At 45.0% G+C, this 24,904-nt stretch overlaps 1 protein-coding gene across 2 annotated transcripts in view; it reads left to right on the top strand.

The window, feature by feature from the left end:
- LOC144158663 (multidrug resistance-associated protein 1-like) overlaps nucleotides 1–24,904 on the top strand; it is a 114,824-nt gene that overhangs the window by 21,964 nt on the left and 67,956 nt on the right. For both annotated transcript variants that reach the window (XM_077689697.1, XM_077689696.1), the window contains exons 5-9: nucleotides 2,763–2,897; nucleotides 13,066–13,133; nucleotides 18,443–18,559; nucleotides 19,708–19,839; nucleotides 23,846–24,008. In XM_077689697.1, coding sequence (XP_077545823.1) covers nucleotides 2,763–2,897; nucleotides 13,066–13,133; nucleotides 18,443–18,559; nucleotides 19,708–19,839; nucleotides 23,846–24,008 — 615 coding nt within the window. The remainder of the gene's footprint in view (nucleotides 1–2,762; nucleotides 2,898–13,065; nucleotides 13,134–18,442; nucleotides 18,560–19,707; nucleotides 19,840–23,845; nucleotides 24,009–24,904) is intronic.

Below are 24,904 nucleotides of genomic sequence, written 5' to 3'. Positions count from 1 at the left end.
AATCAAGCTAAAGAATGGGTGTAGGCAACCTTGAATTTGTTTGAACGTCCCCGGAACACAGCAACACAAATCACGACGCAAGGACCTTTTCTGAAGGAATGAGGTTGTAAGTACCATGATTACAACAGCCACTTCGTGGCCTAGCAAATGAAACTGCCTTATTTGCGTGGCATTGGCATCGAGCGCTCTCATTCGCAACAATTTTCATCCGCATGTCTGTGCAACGCAAAAACGTGATCTGGTCGCGTTGCCCTTATTACGGCTCAATCTAAACAGTTTTATTTTGCATATATTTTGCTTCGCCTTCCTTTCTTTAGCATCTCTAATTATTCTCCTTTCCTTAAGTTGAAATTCAAATTATAGTCGTAGAGCGGTACAATGGATGTACAGATGCCGACAGACCGAAAGAATTGGACTTGCACAGGCTGACCAAAAATTGGGCGGAGTTGCTGAAGAACACCAATCCTCTGACGCCTTTCTTGGAACTCTTTCACCGTTTTTTTTCAAAGACAGAAATGGTTCTAGAACGTAGTAACCAGCGCGTCCAGTACCTGCATTATGTGGCTACGCAGTACCTAAGCCATATATAACTGCCGCTAGGTTAACTTAAAAAATTGCTTAAAAGACCTAGTCTACCCGCCGCGGTGGCTCAGTGGCTAAGGCGTTGCGCTGCTGATCACGAGGTCGCGGGTTCGATTCCCGGCCGCGGCGGCCGATTTTCTGATGGAGGCGAAAAGCAAAAACGCCCGTGTGTACGAGATTTCGGCGCACGTTAAAGATCCCCAGGTGGTCAAAATTAATCCGGAGCCCTCCACTACGGCGCGCCTCATCGCCTTCGTTGCGTCGGCGCGTTAAACCCTACAATCAATCAAATCAAAAGACCTAGTCTCTCTATCGTGGCTGCCGGCGTTGTTTGCTGGATGGGTTGTCGGTAGTAAAGCCATGTTCAGGATACTGGTCGGATTTCTTTCACTTAAAGCCGTAAATTATCATCATTGGCCACGTTAAAAAAACCCCGCAACACTCTTTGGGCAGTGCAAATAAACCTGCGCAACATTTAGATTTCGGTTCCAGGAATACCTGTGCCCAATATTACGCGTGTGCGTCAAGCAGTGAGCACGAAAATTGCTGTAAAAGACGCGGAAAAAGCTACTGCGCTCTTTCCGATTTCCCTCATTATGCACCACTGGTGGCGCCAAAATGATGTCATTAGTTCGATGGCTTTCCTATTGGAGGTTGCTCGTCAAGTTCACGGATTATTTATCGCATTTCTTATGGTGATCCAGAGTCTTCGGCGCTGTTCACAAATCTTATCTATGCCTGAATTTGTACGAACAGTTTTGGCGGTTCTTTTGTGTTTTTAGTGCTCGGGGTGTTTCAGTGACAAACTCAATACTTCCCTTGCATCCGGACCACTCGCCAACGAGCATTTATTGCGTCAAAAACACCCTATTAGCCAGAGCGCGCGCTTGCGAGCAGACAGCCATGCATGCTTGTTTGTTGCACCAGACCGAAAAAAGACCGCCCCATATTGCGGAGAAAAGTAGAAAACTCACCGGCGGTCGGTATATCGAATGCTACCTAAGAGAACGCCATGAGCCGCCCACCTCTCCGGGATGGAGCGCGCACCTTTCATTGCGTTGTACGTGGTCGAGTCGATACAAAACGATAAAGGACGGTTTCTTTTCGCGGGTAGTTTCGGTGGTACCCAACAGACTTTTGTAAATCTTGTGGGAGGAGATTGCTGGGACAATGGACGTTACCCCAACACATTTTCCGAGTAACCGATGGGAAGTGCTGCAGGGTCCCTTTAAGAAAAATCAGAACAAAAGCAAGGTAGACGCTAGAGCAGCCTCCTGTTGGGACCATCAAACGGCATAGTCTAGTTTAGGCTTGGATAAAAATTTTTTGTGAAGGAAGGAAAAAGTGAGAGCGTTTATTGGTAGTGTTGCAAGGGTCCTGTAAAACAACTGCACCACGCCGTTACCCCCGTCGAAAGTGTAATCCAATCTCCACGTGGGACATTGGAATAACATAGGTTGAAACTGCGGGAAACGTCTCTTTATTACTTCTCGAAGTGCGTACGCATATATGGCATATACCGATGCTGGGTATTTTAAAGATGCACAAGACAGTTAAAGAGCCCTTCGAAAAGACTAAACGTCTTCTAAAGACCATTGCCGGCTTATTGAAACATGGCTTCTACCCGCCGCGATGGCTCAGGAACTAAGGCGTGCTGCTGAACCCAGGGACGCGGGTTCGATTCACGGTCATGGCGGCCGCTTGTCTGATGGAGGCTAGAAGCAAGAACGCCTGTGTGTTCTAGACTTAGGCGCACGTTAAAGATCCCCAGGTGGACAAAAATAATCCAGAGCCCTCCACTGCTACGTGCCTCATTGACTGCGTTGCGTCGGTGCGTTAAATTCCATATTCAATCAATCAACATGGCCTCTAATCCAACAATGGATAAAGATTCTCGCATCAAGTTACGAATGCCGACTTGAATGCGGACCCCCCCTGCTTTGTAGGTGGTTCATTTGTGAATCTTACGCACTGAATTGTTTTCCAGAATTAATTGTAACAGGATACTCTAGAGCACTATTCCCGCGTTGCAAAACAAACGTTTTCAGCCGTGTTGATATCAGCTTTCCAGCGCGGTAAATAATAGGAACGCAGGATCAAAGTCGTTAGCACTAAATACTTCCTCGAAAATTGATCTCTTTGGGGTTTTAATTCAAGCTCCTTTTTTGGCATATTTCTAGGGCGACTACGAAACAAATGTGGAGATACAAAAGACAGAGATCATCATCTCCCTTGTGTTGGCCTTCTCAACTGCGGGAAACTTCCTGTTCGCCGGAGTCCGAGACACCATATTTCTTCATTCTAAATTATCTAAGGTAACACAGCAATGGTCGTTTTTTTTTCAAAGGTTCCGCTAACGTTTGCAAGCAAGCGTTGTCCTTTAATTTGGTATTCTGCATTATACCGAGCGAACAATGCAGAAACTTGTGTCATTTTTATGAAAAAAATGTGGTTGATTCCTGTGTCATAGAAAGCGGTAAAACACGAAAGTGAAATGTGCCGCGAAATCGGCAGGAGAGCATGATTTGCGGGTCGGAGGCTGCCTTGTCGATGTGCTTTGCGAGCGACATTCTGCTGGCGGGTAACTTCGGCAAATGTATACTGGTGTCATGTCAGTGACGGATATGACGTCACTAAAACCTTTGTGCATCTCGACATAAATGTTTTCGTGTTCAAATATGAAACCTAAAATCGAACAACCCTAACTGTAACGCACTATTTGGGTCGAAAGGATGTTTCCCCGCAAGAAGACCCTGTCTAGAGAGGTACACCCTTTACACGTCGCTTGCTTCGTTGCACTGGCGTAATTTCCGTGACAAATATGACGTCACTGAAATGTTTGTGTATCCCGGAATAAAACGCTGTCGTGTTAAAAACACGTTGTTATATTGTAAGCAGGGATGTAAGAGGAAAAGAAAGGTTTTACAAAAACAGTAACACCTAACAGCACAGATAATGATCTCAGCAGCGAAACTCCATTTTGGCCACAGTCGTTGTGCAAAGCAATGTCGCATCTCTTCAATAAACCGTGTGAGACTGGGAGAAATGAGCGGCGATTATAGCTATTAATAATGTTTGGTAGTTACAAGTTTGTAGAATGCAAAATTCTTGTGTGGTATTTTTTGCGGCATAGCCAGCGTTAGGAAGTTATATTTAACAAAGATTCAACTACATTGAGTGAAATTTAACTAGTGGCTTTATTGAAGCGTTTAACAAACAAAACATATATGTTTCGCGGAACTATAGTAACAGTTTACATGCAACTGCCCGCAGAAATGAAAATACCTTCCGCTGTCCAGAACCCAGTACTAACTGTGACTATATCATCATATTTTGCAGTGTGTTTTTTGTTACTCAATAGGCACGCAAAACTGATTTCACCTGTTTTAGTAGTATTATATATTTTCTTTGTGTTCACGAGCAAATGGTACAAAATAAATGGGATAGCAGTTCTCATAATTTAGCACTAATTCTCACGTGTGTTTTTCTTGATATGGTCAGCAATTGAGCGGTAAGACAGTAGGGTGACACGGATCTTGATAACAAGGTTCAATGAATAAAATTGCTTTCTCTATCAGCAGGAACACTAGGGACGATTACAAACAGGGGAACAGCACAACAAAGACCAAACACAAGAAGAAAGTGACAACCACGAGCGCCTGTGGTTGCCACTTTGCTCTTCTTGTATTTTGGTCTTTGTTGCGCTGTTCCCCTATTTGTAATCATGCTTCAACTCGCCCAAGCCTTAACCCTTACTAGGGAGGACGCCTACAAATTGAGAAATTTAAAGGTGGTTTGGACCATTTATAGTGAGTGGAACTCAATGATGATGATGATATCTGGATTTTATTGGCGCAAGGCCAGCTAAGGGCAAAGAGCACCAAACAAAAGTGATTTCATGACAGCGATGTGAACGTAAAAGTAGAGGGTTTCAGTAAACATACACAAACTAAAACAAGCTAATGAAGACGACTGGTGTAAAGGGCCAGGTTGTCATGATGCATGATAAGAGATGAGATGTGAAAAATTGACATCGGTGAGAAACTTAAAAACAAGCTTGGTGGGAAAGATGGGCTCGTCTCCTAGAAATTACAATGGGTGAAACGGAACGTGTTGTCTGTATAGTTGTGGGAAGTGTTTGCTTCGTGTTGTGTCAAGTGCCTTGCATTGGACGAGTACGTGGATTACGGATAAGCCCTCTCCACACCTGCTGCACATGGGTCTTGGAGATCCAGTGAGCAAGTGCGAGTGTGTTGCATGTGTGTGGCCTATCCGTAACCTTGCTAGGGTCACTTCGGCGTGTCTGTTGTGTGAGTCAGTTGCGTATCGTCCCAAGTGTGGCTTTATTACATGTAGCTTGTTGTCTGACTGTTCACTCCAGTGTGTTTGCCATGTTTTACGTAGGTGTTGTCTGATGACTGGCTTCATGTCAGTGTACGGTACTGTTGCTATGTCTAGAGTGTTTCTCAGTGCAGAAGCAGTGGCCATTTCATCAGCAAACTCATTGCCCGCGATGCCAGCGTGGCCTGGAACCCAGCAGATGGTAACATTCAGACCTGACGCATACGCCAACATCAAAGATTTAAAAACCAGATTGACAATGTAATTTTTGGAAGACCTTTGGGATGATAATGTATGCACGACGTTTAGTGAATCCCTGAAAATGATTGAGTTTGCGATATTATGTTTGTAGAATCCTTTTGAGATCACAGCCGCATCGCCATCGACCGCCATCAACCTGCTGCAGCCAGCTAACCTAATCGACTGATGGCCTCCGGCCAATCTTCCTTTGCTGTCATCATCATCATCAGGAATCACGCTTCACGAGCGCACGCATTGCTTCTTTCTCTTTCCGCTGGATGTTCCATTAAAGACAGACCTCCATGGTCGCTTCTCTCCCCCCTTGACGGTCGAGTCTTGTCCTTGGGGGTCGACGGATCCCACAACTTGGTGCCGAAACGACCCGGGACTCGTGTCTGCCAGGCCGACACCGACAAGCAGGACCGACAGCCTTTCTTCGACAGCTTCTGCTTGAGAGACCGGCGGACCTACCTCCAAGGACCAAGGATGACTTCGATCGAGCGGAAGCTGCTGCGACGAACCGCCCTTCGTGACAAGCTTTCAGCCGCCTTGTCCGAGATAGAAGACGGCCTCCGAAGTGGCACCCTGACCACGGCGATGGACGCAGCGGTATCCTTGGAGAGGATCGAGGCCATGTATCGACCCATCCTGAAGCTGGACGATGACATTTTGGGGGACATCACGGACGAAATGGTCGCCGAAGAGACTTCCAACACGACTGGCTACAACGACAAGGTGGTGAAGATAAGAGCGGAGCTTCAACACAGATCTCGAGGCCAACAGGCTGGTGAGTCGCTCGTTTCACCTTCTTTAACGAGACCGCCACCTAGCGAAACCGCAACCACTGGAACGAAGCTTCCGACAATAGAACTAACGAAGTTTGATGGAGACCGTCGAAACTGGATCAGATTTTGGAGTTTATTCGAATCCGCTGTACATAGCAACACAGAACTGCGGGCAACGGAGAAATTTTATTACTTGACCAGCCTTCTGACCAGCTCGGCCGCTGCATCAGTTTCTGGACTGCCCATGACCGAACAATGCTACCATGACGCGATAGAGATACTTCAGAAGCGGTTCGGTGACCAGACTCTCATTGCCCGAGACCACCTGCGGGCTCTCATTGACATACCACCTGTTTCCTCATCAACTGGCGCCACGGAACTACGAAAGCTATACTACGACGTGCAGATACACTGTAGAAGCTTGACTGCACTTGGTACGAGCCCAGAGACCTATTGTGCCATGCTACGTGAGATACTTCTTCGGGCACTTCCGCGAGACATGGTCCTCAGATACCACCGGCACTCGAAAGCGTTGCCTACTGCTTCAACGTCAACCGGAACAGACCACAAGAAACAGCTCGACGATTTAATTAACTTCTTTGGTGTCGAGCTTGAATGTCTGGAAGCAGTTATACTGAGCGGGCCTCCGAGAACGAAGGTCAAGGCGAATAATGAACCAAGGGAACAGCGTCAAACAGCAACGTTCAAACATCGACATTCTGCGGCAGCCCTGTATGCCGCAGCTAACGAGACGCGACAGTGCCTCTTCTGTTCCGGCCTGCACGATACGGGATCTTGCTCGGATAAGAAAACCACTATGGAGCAAAGGAAGTCTCTCCTCGCAAAACACGGACGTTGTTTCCGCTGCCTGACCCATGGACACATCGCTCGACAGTGTAAAAGGAAGATTGTCTGCCCATATTGTAAACGACGGCACGTTCCCTCAATGTGCGACGAAGCCGTAGAAGAACCAAAGGAAAACATGTATTTTGCCGGCGCAAGTTACGAACTTGCTGTTCCCTCCAACCAGGCAGGTGACAATTCCGAAGGTGACCTAGGTGACAATTGCGAAGGAGCAGAGCGAAGAACCGGTCACTTGGCCAAGAATGACGACCAGAACTTTTCCCTAGGAAACGGTACCTCAGACGAGAACTTATCAAAGAAAACGGAAAGCCAGCCACTGATGCATTCGGCGTCGTGGGAAGGACCCTCAGGGATCTCTTTTACGAGAAACTCACCCCACGAACCGAAGAATTTTCCTATGCAGCCACAGCAAATAACCGAGGAAACAAGTCCACAGACCTCTAAAATTAAGATATGTACCTCGAATTCGGCGGAGAATAACCCATTGGGCTGTCTACTACAAACCCACTCCATAGTTACACGGTCGTGTCGATTTGTCTGCAACCTTCGGAACCGGAGACGAATCCGCGGGCTTCCCACGACTGCGCTTCCGACCACTGATACATTTTGGATAACAGAGGACTACGGAATCCACGGCTTGAAAGGACCACGTTTCCCCAGGACTGCTTCTTCGGGGAGCCGCGTCCACATCGACATTTTCTACGGTGCCAATACAAGGGCCATTCGTTTCGTACTGGACCCCGACAAGAGTGTGCGAAAACGACACCGCTTTGTATCGTACCGTCGGCTACGCCAGACTATACGCACAGACTGCGCAGGGACTTGCATCATGGCTGCCCTTTCAACGTATCTACCCTTTATAAGCACACTCGCTCCACGTCGTTGGGGGCCGGGAAGATGTAGAATCCTTTTGAGATCACAGCCGCATCGCCATCGACCGCCATCAACCTGCTGCAGCCAGCTAACCTAATCGACTTGATGGCCTCCGGCCAATCTTCCTTTGCTGTCATCATCATCATCAGGAATCACGCTTCACGAGCGCACGCATTGCTTCTTTTTCTTTCCGCTCGATGTTCCATTAAAGACAGACCTCCATGGTCGCTTCTCTCCCCCCTTGACGGTCGAGTCTCGTCCTTGGGGGTCGACGGATCCCACAGTGTTCATTGATGTGATTTAAAACAAGGAGTATACCATATGCCTCCGCTGTAAAAATGCTAGAATTCGCATTCATGGTTTTACAAGCACTGAAATTGGGTCCGTGTGCAGCACAAGACACCGCAATGGATGTTTTTGAAGCATCAGTAAAAAATTCTGTTGCCCCATATTTCGCCTGGAGATACATGAAATGCTGCAAAACGGAAGTTGTGGGCACCGTCTTTTTCTTAAATTGCGTGAACGACAAATCACACAATACAGGGCGAAGATGCCATGGGGCTATAGAATCAATTACAGATATTGTAAAAGTGTCTAAAAACGAGACAGATAGTTCAGAGGCTTTCTCCTTCGCCCTGAGCGAGAAAGGCGCAGAAATAGATGGACGATTTAAAAACAGTTGGGATGTAGATGTATCGTTCATTATAGACTTAATGGGATGGTGAGACATTGATGAAACTTTAAAAGCATATAGCAAATCGACATACTCGCGCTGGTACCCTAGGCACCATCTGTCACACTCAACGTACAGACTTTGCACGGGGCTAGTTCGGAAAGCACCAGACGCAAGTCGAAGGCCCAAGTGCTGAACTGGGTGGAGCATTTTCAAAGCAGTTTCCCTTCCTGAACCATACAAAACACTCCCATAGTCTAACCTCGAGCCTACCAGGCTGGTAAACACTCGCAGCAGAAGTTGTTTGTCAGCACCGTATGAGTGATGTGACAAGACCTTTAGAATATTCAGTGTTTTCATACATTTTTGTTTTAATTGTTTGATATGAGGGATAAAGGAAAGTTTTTCATCAAGGACTATACCTAGGAACTTGTGTTCTTTTTTGACCGGAATCGAGACACCATTCAGTTTGATGTCTGGATCTGACCTGATCCCACGCCTTTTGGAGAATACAACACAAGTGCTCTTAACTGAGTTTAGCATAAAACCGTTCTGATCAGCCCAGCCAGCTAGCTTATTAACACCAAGCTGGACTTGGCGTTCGCAAATTGACATATTACACGACTTAAAAGATATTTGGACATCATCTACATACATTGTACAGTAAATGGTTCGTGGCAACGCCTTTCGAAGTGAGTTCATCTTGACTATGAACAACGTACAACTCAAAACGCCACCTTGAGGCACACCATTTTCCTGCACAAAAACATTTGAAAGGGCAGTACCAACTCTTACACGAAAGGTTCGTTCTGCCAGGTAGCTATAAATAGTCTTAAACAGATTGCCCAAAACACCGAATGATTTCAGGTCGCGGAGTAAACCGTATCGCCAAGCAGTGTCGTAGGCTTTCTCAAGATCAAAAAAGACCGTAGCACAAAACTGTTTGTGGACAAAGGCATCCTTTATATACGACTCAAGGGCGACGAGTTGGTCGTTCGTGGATCGCCCCACCCTGAAGCCGGCCTGGTAGCTCTCGAGAAGACCATTGTATTCTAAGAAGTACACGAGTCTCCTGTTAATCATCTTCTCGAGAAGCTTGCCCAGGCAGCTTGTGAGGCCGATTAGTCGGTAACTGGCGGGAGAAGACGGATCCTTACCCTCCTTCAGGAAGGCCACTACAATAGCCTCCCTTCAAGATTTCGGAATGTGCCCCGAAAGCCATATGTTGTTGTATAATTGTAGGAGTGTTTCTAGAGTATCTGGGTGTAGGTGTTGTATCATTGTGTATGTAATCTGATCTGCGCCTGGAGCTGAAGTTTTACATGTGCTCAGGGCAGCCTTCAGCTCATAGAGAGTAAATTCAGAGTTGTAACCAGATTTTGACCTGTTATTATCATGTAAGGACTTCTTTTCACAAGCGGTTTTATGCCTCAGGAAAGTGTTTGTGTAGTGTGCAGAGCTGGAAACGTGTTGAAAGTGTTGTGCAAGTGTGTTAGACTGGTCTTCCAGTGTGTCCCCTGTTGTACTAACCAGGGGCAGGCTGTGTGTCTGTTGTCCTTTTAGTTTTCGTATTCGTGTCCAGACTTTGTGTGTGTCTGTGTATGAGTTAATAGATGTAAGGAAAGTGCGCCAACTCTCTCGTTTTGCCTCACGGCGCACACGTTTTCTAAACGCGCTGGCCCGTTTGAACAAAATAAGGTTGCCCGACGTGGGGTACCGTCGAAGGATACCCCACGCCTTGTTCTGGGCCTCTCGCGCCCGCCTACAGTCCTCATTCCACCACAACCTCCTCTGGTTGCGCGGGACACCAGAGGCGTGCGGAATGGACTTTTCGGCGGCGTCGAGGATGTGTGCCGTGAGGAGTTGGGTTGCGTCTTCAACGTGTAGGTGTCGTATGGATGTGTGGTGTAGTTTCGATGTCTCTGTAAATGTGTTCCAGTTAGCTCGTGTTTCATTGAACCTATTATGGGAAGATGAACTGCTTGGACCTTTACCTATATATGTTAGTGAAGTGGGGACGTGTTCACTGCCATATGCGTCAGTGCCCACTCCCCACTCAAGACATGGAAAGAGAATTGCCGAACCAATAGCCAAGTCAAGATTTTAGTATGTATTGTGTCCTATGTTATGGTATGTAGGCTGTTTCTTGTTAAAAAGGCATGCTCTAAAGCATGTTGAAAACTTCTCTATCAGGCGACCTCGGGCATCCGTGCGAGAAGAGCCCCAAAGAGAATTGTGTGCATTGAAGTCACCTGTTAAGATATACGGTTCAGGAAGCTGGTCGACCAGCGCCTCAAAGTCAGAGCTCAGAAGTGCATGATCAGGAGAGATGTAGATGGAGCATACCGTTATTAACCTATTAAAAATGATCGTGCGGACGGCTACAGCCTCAAGGACGGTGTTCAAGGTGACAGGGTGGCATGCTAAGGATTTGCGGGCGATTATGGCCACACCGCCAGAAGAGTGTGTGCAGCCATCCCTGTCTTTCCTGTATACCAGGTACCTATTCAAGAAATTTGTGTGTTTGGAATTCAGATGTGTTTCCTGGACACGCATTAAACTTGGCTGGTTGGCATGCAGAATCTCATTTACGTGTCAAGATTATTCAGAAGGCCTCTGCAGTTCCATTGAACTATGTTTTCTCTTCCCATTATGATGTGTTAGAGTTACTAGAGTGTGATTATTTATGTAGGGTCTTTCGGGGCTTGAGCTCTTGGGAGGGGCTTTCTGGCCTTCTCTACTGACCTGGACGTCGCACCGTTCCTTCCGCTGCGATGAAAGCCGGAGGGGCTCGACGTCCATGTCATCATCTGATGGCACGGGGGTGCCCAGCGGACTGGGCCCCCTTGATGTGGTACCCTTTCGGGTGTTCTTTGCCTGCGCTGCCAGTGCCGAAGGCGTGGGGAGCACCACAGATGGCACAGGCATTGAGGCGGGGGAGGGGGTCGCTGCGACTGCCTCCGTCTCCATCTCCGTGCCCTCGCGTGTGGTTTGGGACGGTGGAGCGGAAGTGGAGGATGCAGCATCACTCCCACCGGACGTGGATGCCACCACAGCCACTGATGGCCCAGCGAGCGGTGCGGAGGCGGGCTGGGCTGCAAGAGGCAACCCAGGGGGGGGCGGCGGCGGGACCAAGTCCGACTCTCGGTACTCTGTCCCCGCCGAAACAAGACGCCGCTCCGCCCTCCGGCGAGCTCCGTCGGCTTACCTGCCCAGAGGGAAGGAGGCGAACCTCTTCCGCGCCTCTGAGAAGGTGATGTTTTCGGTTACCTTGATGTTTATGATTTTCTTTTCAAGTTGAAATTTTTCACATTTCCTGGAGTAGGCCGCGTGTGGACCCTGGCAGTTTATGCAAAGAGACTGTTGCACGTTACAATTTGCGGACGCGTGGCCGTGCTGGGCGCATTTCGCGCAGGTAAGTCGGCCGCGACAGGAGTTCGTGCCGTGCCCGAACCGTTGGCACTTGAAACAGCGCCGCGGGTTCGGGATGTAAGCCTGGACTGGACATCGCACGAAACCTGCATTGATATATTCCGGAAGAATCGACCTGTCAAAGGTTAGGATGAGGTGCGTTGTTGGTATGCGTTTATCATCTCTTCGTATAGTTATTCGCCTGACCGCTGTTACGCCCTAGCCACGAAGGCCCTCGAGCAAGTCGGCTTCAGTTTCATTCAGTAGGTCATAGTCGGAAATCACGCCCTGGGAGCTGTTTAGGCTGCGGTGGGGCGTGACTCGGATTGGCAGATCGGCGATGCTGGTTTGCGCAAGAAGTTTTTTGGCCTGATCCTGGCTACTGACCTCGACAAGAATTTCACCGGTTCGATGTTTTTTGGCCTTATACGACCCTCCAACAATACCGTCAAGAAACTTTGAAATGAAAAATACCGACTGTGAAGCAAGAGGTTTTGATTGGTCTACAGATTCCATCATGATGAAGCGAGGATAGTTGTTCGGTTTCGGAGTACTCAAGTCAGGAAGTGGTGGAAAGGAAACTTCGGTGCCGCCCCTTTTCGGGGGCCGATCACGTCTGGGGGGGGTTTGGAAAATGCCATATGATACATTTGAAAGCAGGGAGACGGGGGTACTTTCTCCTTTGACCTTACCCTGGTATTCAAAGAGGTCCCGGAGCTCCCTGCCTGGTAGACAGGCAGGGAGCCCATCAGCCGGAGCTTGACCAAAGCTCCGACGGCCACCGTTTACGGCTTCTACCCTTCACCTTTAAACACCTCGCCATGGTTGGACACAGCTTATGTTGGGAGCTCGGGGTCAGCGGTGTGGCTGCTCACTGTCACCATGAATACTCAAGGTGCCCCGTGCGGGGAGTGAGTGGAACTCACTTTTCTGTCCGTTGAGCCAGATTTCCGTGAAGACTGTGATTATAACACCTGAGCCCGGCAAACCAAGACGGCGTTGCGGAAGTCACAAGCTTCAAGAATATTAACACTACTGTAGGCCGGCTCAAACTTTTACAAGAATTGCTGGGCTCTGGAACTCTTAAGATTACCCCAAGCAACTTGCCCTCTGTATTGTTTATTTATTGTAATAATTGCACCGTAGAAGTAGGGGGGAAAAAGCCGTAAGGAGACTTTTTTTTGCAGTGTAATTTCAAGACTCACCGGAGAAGCTACTGCTATTTTTATATGCTTGTGGTGCAACAATGTTGTAAATGAGTTTGGAACATTTAATAAATAAAACCTATTGTTTCAGGTATCCCGGCTAAGAAACGAAGACGACAGTTCAATCTTCGGAAAAATAACGTGTATTGGTCTCTTCCCGTGAGTGTTCACTAACAAAACAATTATTTTCTACCATGTTTATGCGGAAAGATTCAGCATATAAAAGTAATTGTAGTCGTCGTTTTTATTGCCTTGATGTTATGATGGCGAGTTATGTGGCCTGATGGTCAGCGATTGCCGACTTCGTGCAACGCTGTTTTGATCACTCCTCCAGCATCGACACGTGTTTCGTCAATACATAACTTCTCGCTAAGAGTTCGCAGCTCCGAATAGTGCATACTGCCTTTTCAGACTTTTGCCAGCTTAGCGAAGTTCTTCATGTTTTTTTATATGCCGTATGAACGGGAGGCAACCGCGCCTGTGTTTAAAGAAAAAGCTACCATTTGTGATTATCCGTTACTTACATAATTTTACCAGAAGTGATAAATTTTATTATCACGAATAAAATCGCCAAAATTCTTTTAATGAAATATATGTTCTCTAATTTCACTCCTCTAGTGTAACTCTAGTGCAAGGCAGTTCAAAATTGTTATTGGAAACTTCAACGGAAAGATTGGTACGAAGAAAATGGGAGTACGGTCAGTGGGAAACCAAGGAATAGACAATAGCAACACTCGAGGAGATACACTGGTTGGATTTGCAAACAGGAAAAACATTAGGTTAAGTAACACATCATTCGCCAAACAAAAGAACAGGAAAGGAACATAAAAAAGCCGTGATTGTACAACAAAAAGCACAATTGACTTCATTCTAAGTGACAGCCCGGGTATCGTATAGGAAGTAGAGGTGCTAAAAAAGGTTAGGAGCAGTGATCACAGGATGGGGAGATGCAAGCTAAGCTGAATCTTTGAAGAGAAAGAAAAAACACGTGAAAACTAAAAACCCAGCATGAAATCAATCGGAGCCAGATCGCATGACTTTAAAATAACTCTTCAAAACATATCCTCGCTTTCGAACTAGCATAACGACGCCAGTGTAGACAGGCTTAATGACAACCTAATATCGGCAGTCAGTGAATCAGCAGCAGCTGTGGGAGAAGCAAGAGGTAGCTAAGAAAATAGAAAACTGACTAAGAAAACAAAGGACCGAATTGCTGCACGTACGAACATAAATTTTTCAAGTATGGTGGATCTTACTGAATCTGCCGAGCTGTCCAAAAGTGATTAACAAAAATAAAGCAAAAGACATTCGGGCATATAATATGGCAGCAATCAGGGAGAAGTGTGAAAGCCAGTAGGAGAAAGCTAGCCATCGGCAATGACAGGACGAACGCACTCATAGACGAGCAGGATAACGTAAGCACAACTTGGAGGGCATAATAAAGGTAGCAGAACGATTCCACACTAGGCTGTATGCCAGCGACGTTAGACCAGGGGAGACTACTGAGAACAGAAGCTCAACTTGCGATGTTCGACTACTAAGAGCATATAAAGTTGGAAATAATCTTAAATGCATAAAACTAGGAGGAGCTGCAGGTTACGACGGCATATTCGTAGCTCTTTTTAAGGAGGTTGGAAATACTGTGCCGGAAAAGCTTGCTGTACTTTTTTTGGAATGCTTTTAAATTCCAAAAGTGCCCATAGCCTTAAAAAACACCAACATTTATATTGATTCATAAGAAGGAAATCTCAAGGACCTCGAGAATTACAGACACATCAGCCTACTCTGAGTTGTTTACAAGCTGTTTATCAAGGTTATAGTAGCCGCATAGGTGACAGCCTGGATTGCCATCAACCAAGAGAGCAGGCTTGTTTCAGGAAAGGGTCAACCATGGATCGTATCTATGTCTTCAACCAAGTGATAGAAAAATCCGCAGAGCCCACTAGGCCAATTTACATGACATTTACAGGTTACGACAAAGCATTTGGTTCTGTAGTCACTGCAGCCTTTTTAGAAGCACTAAAAGGCTAGGGAATAGAGTAAACCTACATAAGACTTCTAAAGGACATATATAATTTGAGCACGGGCAGAATAACGCTCCACCTACTTAGCCATAAATTTCCCATACCAAAAAGGACTAAGACTGGGAGAGTTCATCTGTCCAAAACTATTGACAACATGTCTAGTGGGGTTATTTAGGAAGCTGGACTGTGAAAACATAGAATGAAGGATAAACCGGAAATACCTCAGCCATTGGAGGATTGCGGACGACAGTCTTGCTGAGAGAGACTGCAGAACACTTGCAAGCATTGCTTGATGAACTAGAATCAAAAAGCACTGTGGTTGGGCTAACAATATATATGAATAGATTTAAATAATGGGGAATACGCATGCCAATGACGTCTTCTTCAGCTTAGGAAAGAAACGCTAGAATTACCAGAATAGAACTACCCTGTACAGATGGTTAGTGATGACCTCACCCACGACACAAAAATCCGGTGCAGAATGTGTATGGGCTCGGCAGCACTCTGCAACCACTCCCGAATAACAAAGAGTGCTTCCTCTGTCACACAAAAAAAATCTACAACCAGTGCATAATGCCAGTGATGACAACGAAGCTGAAAATTAGCAGCTTGCTAAACAACTAGAAAGCAAATTGAGGTCTGGTGAGCGGCTCATGGACCGAATAATGTTAGGAATAATACTCAGGTACAATAAACGAGCTTCCTCGACCAGAGGACAAACTAGAGTTGATGATATCAGAGTTCAAATAAAAGGAGGTATTGTACTTAGGCTGTCCACGCAGTGAGAGCAACCGAAAACCGGTGCACAAGTAGGGTAACAAAGTTGCTACCAGGAAATGGGTCTATAAAAGTGGAATGCCAATACCATGATGGAAATATGAATTACGGAACGTCGGGGGTAAATTGTGGACTCGAGTATGGCAGTACAGTAGCGGTTTGAGGTCAATTGGAGAGGCCTTCGTCCTGTAGTGGACCTGTGCAGGCTGCTGCTGCTGCTGATGATGATCAGTGTAACTCCCATCTGTGTGTGAATGCACTCGGCTGCCCAACAAAACTTGTTTGCTGCTAATTTACAAACTGTTTTTCGCATACCCATAACGTACCCATTCGCTCATCTGGTGGCAGGTGCATTGAGGAGAATCGAGAATAGAGTTTTGTGGGATGGTTTGGCTTCAGCTCCAGGGGACTGGTGTGAGCCTCTTATCAGCTGCTCACTACGAAATATGTCTTTTTTTTTAACTGAAATGAGTCCATTGTTTCCTGACTTGTGAAATCTCTTCGTTGCTAGTTAGAGTTCACCGTGTTTTTTCGTGCGTTTTTCTACAATTGCACGGACTCTTGAACCCCTCGTTAAGTGGCCACTGTGTAGCGTGTTTTTCCTTAGCTAGAGCGATTTATATAAACTTAAACTAAAACCAAAGGCGGTCCCAGGAGCCAATTTTTTTCTCAGTGTTTCTGCAAGAAAACTGCCTGTCTTCCGCATTACTCCATGTATCCACCCTTGGATAAGCCATCTCCAGCTAACAGAAGAGCAGTATAGGGCCACTGGTGCAGTATTATACTAGCACAGTAAAATGATTTTCTGTATAAACCAAGAGCCATCAATCATTTAGGCTTCCGCTATTATTAATTCGTACTGTCTGTATCGTATTTCTCAGTTTTAGATACATCGCTCCATCTATGGCATCAGGTCACATATTCTTGTCGGCGTTACTTGAACCTGTTAGATGTAGCATATTTTCATTAAATAGGGTTACAAGCATGTATATGCAATACCTCTTAAATATTTTTTGTTGACAGGAAAATTTTATACACGAAGCCCTATTCCTTCAACGAAATGCGTGCTTTTAAAGGAGTCAGGAAGACAAAATACAAGTTGGGTTTATTAGAAAGACTGCTTAGTCCTGATAACAATGATACCAATATCATCGCTATCTTCGAACAAATAATGGAGATATAAAGAAAACGTTTGAAGCAGTGGCGACTCCCTAGCCAATTTCCCGCAACTTTTGTATGACGTTACAGAACCTTGTTTGTGCGATTGGCAGCCGGCTAACTGACCGGTCGCGAAGACACATAACTGGACCACTTTAATGGGGCATCTAGTTCTATTTGACCGCATCACTTGAATGCTAACGTCCAGTTAGCGCACTGAAATTTATGTTTTATTGTTGGCAAGTATGACGTCACTCTTGTCCATAAAACGTCACTGTGGCGCAAAATTTGAAAGTTTTCAATACTTCTTTCATTTTTTCGTTAAAAAACATCTTTTGTGGCTGGAACAAAGCTGAGTGAGATACTGAATCCTAGTTCTTTCAAATTAAATAAAGTTGTGTTTTCTCTTTAATGCCCCTTAAGGACATGATTTGCTTGTCCATACCTTACTTGAGCTCGAGCGATAGAAACACAGGCGTAGTTGTCAGACACACAAGACCTCAAGACCTTGGGATTCAAGTAGAGAACGTGACTTCGACCTGTAGCCACGGGAAACGAGTTCCGCTCAAGAAGTTTCCCACTCGGTATTTTTATCTTAAAATTTCCCATGAAGTGCTTGAAGAGTAATTTTAAATTTGTTTTTGTTTCTTCATCTGGGTTGCTTTCTAACCGCTTTTTTATCGAATGCGTTTAGATTTATACTGTCGTACCTCAGCAACCAGTCATCCAGAACTAACATGAGTTCATTCAGCGATCTCAGCAGCAGTGATACCTCGCAAGCAATCGAGTGACAATTTCCGCTTTCAACGTTTCTGAATAGTGTTATTACTTCTCCTAATATATTTCGCATCGAAAATGCTCAGTAGGAGAATCTTGAATGCTAGGCGCAAAAATACAAAATCAATATTCCCATCATTTCGCTTGGTGTATTAGATTCCTCTGCTGAACATACCAGGCTAAGTGCGTCTACCAATTACTCGTAAACACTTTCGACTACAAGAAATTTTAGAGTGTACATATGTCCCCGATTTCTTAAAATCAATTTACGAAGAGGAAATATTGTTAAAAGTTGTGCATGGGTCAGCGGAATTTTCACACACAATGACATCGAAGGCTGCTTTCGCGTTCAACATAGAGTGCTTTGCTGCGCTTGTTGGTAGTCATTTTCTATGATGCCAAGCGCCAAAAACATTGATGGTGAACGACAAGTAGCGTAATAAAGAAATGATTCTAATGTGTACCACGAAAGTAAAAGCACCTACCAGGTCAACTCAAGGTTACTACCACGTTACTTGCAAAAAAAGGCGCCGATTTTCGAATAAAGCTTGCTTCCCTAGACCATCTTGCTGTTGTGAAAATTGTCCAAATAAAAAATGTATACTATACTACGTAGCAGGCTCGCAATGAATTTCTGAAAGTCGGGGTATAAAAGCTTGCAAAATGGTCTTCATTGTTTCCTATTTCAAATTGCGAATTTTAATATTTCTTGTTTGTTTTATAAAAACGCAGCCTTTTCCGCAAGATCTTAATCGGCAATGAAGGCAAGGATTTCGCTCTACCAGTGCTTAGGCGGGGTATGAAATGCAGAAGCCTGGCCACACGCCTCAGCGTTTGGATAACCCGTGGGTGAGCCTACATGATTACTAGACAAGGCCTGTTAAGCCTAGAATGATTTTTAGGGCCTAATACTTCACAGCAGTTCATCAGAAACAAAGAGATTATTACATCCTGTGCACTTTTCTCGTCTGGATGGGTAGGGGGGTTGCCAGAATCACAGGCTCTACAACACCCAAACCATGTGAAAGAAAGAAACGGCTTTTGCAGCAAACTCTTGTTTTCATTGACTTGATTGTTAACATGATGAGTTGTGTAATACTGCACATTTATGAGTAACTATTTTGTCAACTACGTTTTGATTGGTTTCGAAATGAGGCTGCGTTTCATTCGGTCCAGTGTATATAATGAAATTTCGTTTTTCTTGTCTTTGTTGTTGGCAGAATAATATCTAGAAATCCAGGCACTCGTAATATTGTAGACTGGGCGGATACTTTTGCGTGCAATCGCCGAACCTGGCCTCTAATTAGACTACACTATTATTTTTTCTGTGTGCACACTCATCTTTGTGTATCTGCTATTGAGCGCCGACCTGCATTCGCTTCGCCAAGCGGTAGAACGCGAATCATCAGGAGCGTATTTTGCCACTCACTTAATTGGCATTTCGGTTTAAGCATTCATAAACTACTCATAATGACATTAGTGCATGTTCGTAAGACAGTGTTCAGTAAAGACCGCAATATTTGGGGTAAGCCAGCACGGTTTCGGCCAATGAATGAAGAGAAATCACCACTACAGCTTCCAAGGACACCCCAAATGTATTATTTGAGAAATCCTCTCTTTTCCCGTTTCCAAAAGAGTTACTGACTAAACTGCGCTTCTGAGTGTCTTTCATTGGTTTGGCGAATTAGAAACATAGCGTGCATATTTAGTAACACAGTGGTTTCAGAACTGCCATAAATACTTTAGGTTAAAAAGTTTGGCAGATTCGAAGATATCTAATCCTACATATCCAATCTGATATCCAATCCAATATATTCAATCTAATATACCCAAGATATCCAATCCAATCATATTCTACGATATCCAATCATACGGCTTCACTTAAAAGAACCGCACTTAACGGAATCCTCGCCTGGTTACCATGAATTTTGTCGTGCGATGGTGCATTGATCGTTTTTTGGGGCCGTCAAGTAACTTATTTTCTTCGTGCAACGCAGGAGGAAAGATGGGATCAACCAACGTGTCTTCATGAGGTCCATCATGCGCGTGCTTTGGCCGGACGTCGTACGAGTGGTTTCCTGCACGCTGGCGTACTATGGATGTTTGTTTGCTAAAGCCCCAACGCTGGAGTGAGCATTCGATAGCCTTTAATTACAGTTCCTTTATTCGTTTTCACTGCGACATTTTTATTACGGCCCGAAACAAGGTAACTAGGGGCCCTTCAAAACTCGGCCGTCCCCACAGGCCGGAAAAATTTGAGAAAAACATTGCCCTACATTTTTGCAAGTAGTAGGAAAGAAAGAAATTTTTGACACAGCAAAGCAAAAACTCCGAAGCGGGAGAAATAGGGCATACCGTAGAGGATTGCGAGTTGTCTGGGCACTATGGCAGTGTGCAGGGCGAAAAACGGTGAAATTGAAAGTTAACGTGCATAATAATAAGATCTGTAATTTTTTTCTGAACAACGGATGTGTTAGAGATCACATGCACTACTTGAAGTATCCCTGAATCAATTTATATTGGCACCCGCCGTGGTGGCTCAGTGGCTAAGGCGTTGCGCTGCTGAGCCCGAGGTCGCGGGTTCGATTCCCGGTCGCGGCTGCTGCTTTTTGATGGAGGCGAAAAGCAAAAAAGATCCTGTGTGCGAGATTTCGGCTCATGTAAAGATCTCCAGGTGGTAAAAAGTAATCTGGAGCCTTCCCCTACAGCGCGCCTCATGGCCTGCGTTGTGTCTGGGGTTTAAACCTTAAAATCAATCGGTCAAATCATTTTATATTGGCAGATTTCGCAGAGTAGGAAGGTGGTAAACAACCCTTTGCAGTGAAATTTGTTCGTGGGCGTTGTTGTCATTATGTAGCCTTATAGGTAGAATAATTTATTTAAACAGGAGAGAAGTATTCATAACATAACAATGTGTTTCAGTAGTACAGTATACGTGAGACTTTGGCTAAAAGTAGTAAATGCCGAATTTCTAGTACACTTTTCAACGCAATAATGCGGTTAGAGAACAGTAATTTGCCATACAGGGAACACAAATCTTCTTTTTTTTCTTGAAATGAGTGACTCTTTGGTAAGAGGAGGTTTTGCTGTAGAGTAGGCCAGAGTAGTTAAAATGGTTTCAGTAATATCATCTGCGTAACTGAGTCTTTCAATGACTAATCCTTTTTTTATGGTTAGTAGAAATGGTGGAAAATACGTTATGGCGTCTACTTTCCCCTGAACATCCTGTGGTATTTGCAAAAAGCCGTATGGACGTGAAGACTATGAATGAATATGGCGCGGAGGAGAAGTTGTTCCATAGAGGAGGGACTTGTTTGGTGAAAGATAGCTGCTTCCCTATCTTGCCGACAGGCGGTAACCAAAAGTCACGTGGTTTAATGAATGATTGATTGATTGATTGATTGTGGGGTTTAACGCGCCGACGCAACGCAGGCGATGAGGCGCGCCGTAGTGGAGGGCTCCGGATTAATTTTGAGCACCTGGGGATCTTTATCGTGCGCCGAAATCTCGTACACACGGACGTTTTTGCTTTTCGCCTCCATCAGAAAAGCGGCCGCCGCGGCCGGGAATCGAACCCGCGACCTCGTGCTCAGCAGCGCAACGCCTTAGCCACTGAGCCACCGCGGCGGGTGGTTTAATGAATGCTTTTATCGGTGAGCAGCACAAGAAGCACGTCGCGATACTGTTTCCCTTCTAGTTGCTGGCGTTTTTTTAGATGGCTAAAAATGCTGGAGTTCACATGCTCTTTGAATTGAATTGAATTGAATTGAATATATGTTTTATAAAACAAACTTGATATGGGTACACAGTATATACAGGAGGAGGTCCCATGGTTATAAAAAAAACCGCAAGCGGGACCTCCTATAAAAATTAACAAAATGACTATAAAATTACAATGACAACACTAGTAAACATAATACAAAAGAGTAATGAACAAATATTAAAAAATCAGCTTTGACAATAGGAAACAAAATACAATAAGACGCGTCACATCACTGTAATGAAGACAATAGGTAGAGTTTCAGTTTTTTTTGAAGGGTATGACAGAATGAGAAGATTTAATATCCTGGTTTAAGGTATTCCACAAGTGTAAGCAAGAGAACTAAAGTTTGTTTACCGAAGGTAGTTCTTACTTTGGGAAGTAGAAAGTTGTTGCGAGAGGAGAACCGAGTAGAGTTTGGGTTAGAGATAGTGCTAGGAGGGAAAACAGATATCAGGAGTCCACAACGCAATACTTTGAAGAACAAAGTGCCAATATTTAGCTGGTAAAGACATGGAAGGGGCAAAATCGCAAGTTCAATGAACAGAGGAGTAGAAGAAGATAGACGGGAAGAAAAAGTAATGATTCTTAAAGCTTGTTTTTGGAGTTTTTGAAGAGGCCAGAGATGATTACAATATGCGCTGCCCCAAGACGATATACAATAATTCAAATGGCTATGAATAAAAGCATAATACAAAGTTACTAATGTTTTTATATCAAAGTAGGATCGAGCCCTGAGCAGGACACGTATTCCATATGAAACCTTTGTACAAATTGCATTTACATGGTAATGAAATTTGAGATGGTTATCCACAATAATACCAAGAAAACACACGCGATCAGTCGACGGAATCCAATCTGCGTTGATGTATAAATTAGGGACTGGAAATGGGTGTTTTTGAGGGGAGTAAAACGGAACAAAAACAGTTTTGTTAACATTAATAACGAGCCGGTTACAAAAGCACCATTGTTGGATGGCTAACAGGTCATTCTGCAAATTGCACATCAAAGTATGCTGATTACGATGGGATGACACAATAGTGGTATCATCTGCATGGAGAAAGCAACTGGAGTGATGAAGGCAAGAAGGGAGATCATTAAAAAAAACTAAGAATAACAAGGGGCCTAAGATGGAGCCTTGGGGTACACCTTTATTAACAATAAAAGGGTCAGAATTCGAGTCATTGACATATACGACTTGGGATCTATTACTCAAGAAACTCTTTAGGAGTGATAAAGGGGGTCCCGAAATACCATAAGATTCTAATTTCAAGAACAAAATGTTATGATCAATGGTGTCGAAGGCTTTGCTAAAGTCGATGAAAACAGCCCCAGCTATGTCCCCGCGATCGACCACAGACTTTACCATATCAGTGAAGCAAGCGATGGCAATGTCAGTAGACAGTCCTTGCCTGAAGCCAAATTGACAAGGGGACAAGATACTAAATTTGTTAAAAAAATTAGTCAGTCGAACTTCAATTATTTTTCTAAAATTTTATCAAAAAACGGTAGAATTGGGTGAAAAACTGTGTGAGGGCGGTACCGGCTATGGGTTTGCTACCAGGAAGTACTCTGTCCGTCCTGAGAAGGTATGCCGGCAGTGTTCTCTGTTTGTGGGGACCAGTAGCGTTAAACCGCGCCATGCGATTGCTTCGTTGTAGTCCTACCATATGGCAGGTGCGGGTCCGGACGGGCTAGGACGATGAACAGCTTCGTTGCTCTGCATTGCATACGTGGCCTAGTTTATTTTTCCGCACACGTGTTTCTGCACCCACTTCACCCACACAGTAATGGCCACCTCGTATCTACTTACACAATTTTTAAGCGTTCCTGTGAGGTTACTGGAAGACACTCTTAGGTGCAGCAGTGGACATGCTTGGTCACTTCATGCCGAATAGTGAGATTAACAAACATTGCGCCTGTTTGCGGAAAATAAAGTGGCACCGGGCTTGAGCTCGACCACTCTCGTGTCCTAAATTATGCTCCCATAAAGTTCGTTTAATGTAGCGATGCTGGGTACCGCATTTCCTTTAATAAGGGTTTGCTAATCAGCAATACTCGTCATTAGTTTCCCACAACTCAAAGCAGCGCACTCTACCATATTCAGGCACAAAACTTAGATATGTTCGTAAATACGACATTAGGAATCGTAGAACCCTGAAGCTTACTGGGCGACGACAGAATAAAGGGACAAACGAAAACGGTTGATGAGCCGTCTTCGTTTGTCCATTTACTAGGTGGTCGTCCTGTAAACTTCAGCGCTCTACGTTTTCTGATGTCTCTATACCAACTAGCCCAACACCAAACTTTACTGAAACGCAAATCCGAGCTGTCCTTCAATTCAGTCCTGAAATATATATTTCTTGCATGCGCAGGCTACTGATGGCGAGCACCAGCCGGGGCCACGCTACTTTGGGGGCTATTTTACTGCTGGCGGTAAGCATTGCCGAGTCACTGATCTCGTGCTACCACATGGACTTGCTCATTCAGTTCACCTGCAGGAGTCGAGCGATGCTTCAGGGAGCCATTTTTATGAAGGTGGGTCTCGCACCCCAAGCCATATTTGGGCGTTTTTGCAGTAGTACTCACAACGTTACAGGGGTTATCATTTCACCACCGTCTGTTTTTATGTCCCTTGAGAGACCACAGCATAAGCGGGTGCTTAGCGACTACACAAAAACATATTGTAGCAGGAACAGCAAAAAAGTATAATATCCATACAGCAACATCCTCTAAAACACAGTTATATGAGCTGTTCATTGCCATAGTAGATTCTACATCTGGTCTGTTGCGGGGAGCAAGAGTTTTGAAGGAACTGCAGAATATTCTGTTTTCTGGTAATTTCGGATTGCTCATGACTACTGGAATTCCCGGAAATTAAGTTTTTGTATCAATTTGTGAACGGCAGCAGGGAAAGATGACAATGATATTCTGGTGTAGCCAAGGGATTTGGAAGCATCGGTCCCAATTTTATTGAATACAGTGTGACCGACCAAGTGGAGATGTTGTAGATGAGGATATGCAAAGCATTGATGTCTGTTTCGAGCGTGTACGTTTGCCGGTCATTCTTCACTGCAGCCTTTCGGGCATCACGAAAGCGTGTGCACACCTTCAATGTGAGGGGTATTTATTTTTTTATTTTAAGGAGAGGTCTCTAATTCCTTTTCTTATCTGTATTCTGGACGGAGAAAAATAGCACGTTAGAGCGGATAGGACCGTCCTTACAATATTCCAATTTTCAGTAGTTACGAAGCCAGCAGCACAAACACACAGGCAAAAGCAAGATTCGGCAGATAATACGTTGCTGTCACGTTGGAACACAGGAATAGAAGATAATACAGCGAAAAGGGTGGACCGAGACACAAAGAAAAAGCGAACAAGCAATTTACTTCACTTACAAAGTTACTCACCATCTCAATTATCTGTGTAACAGT

This window comes from Haemaphysalis longicornis, unplaced genomic scaffold (assembly GCF_048455015.1).
Source record: "Haemaphysalis longicornis isolate Haplotype H1 unplaced genomic scaffold, Haemaphysalis longicornis Haplotype H1 scaffold_10, whole genome shotgun sequence".
In the NCBI taxonomy this organism is placed as follows: domain Eukaryota; kingdom Metazoa; phylum Arthropoda; class Arachnida; order Ixodida; family Ixodidae; genus Haemaphysalis; species Haemaphysalis longicornis.
Note: the sequence above shows the minus strand (reverse complement) of the source record. Positions and strands in the feature narration are given on the sequence as shown.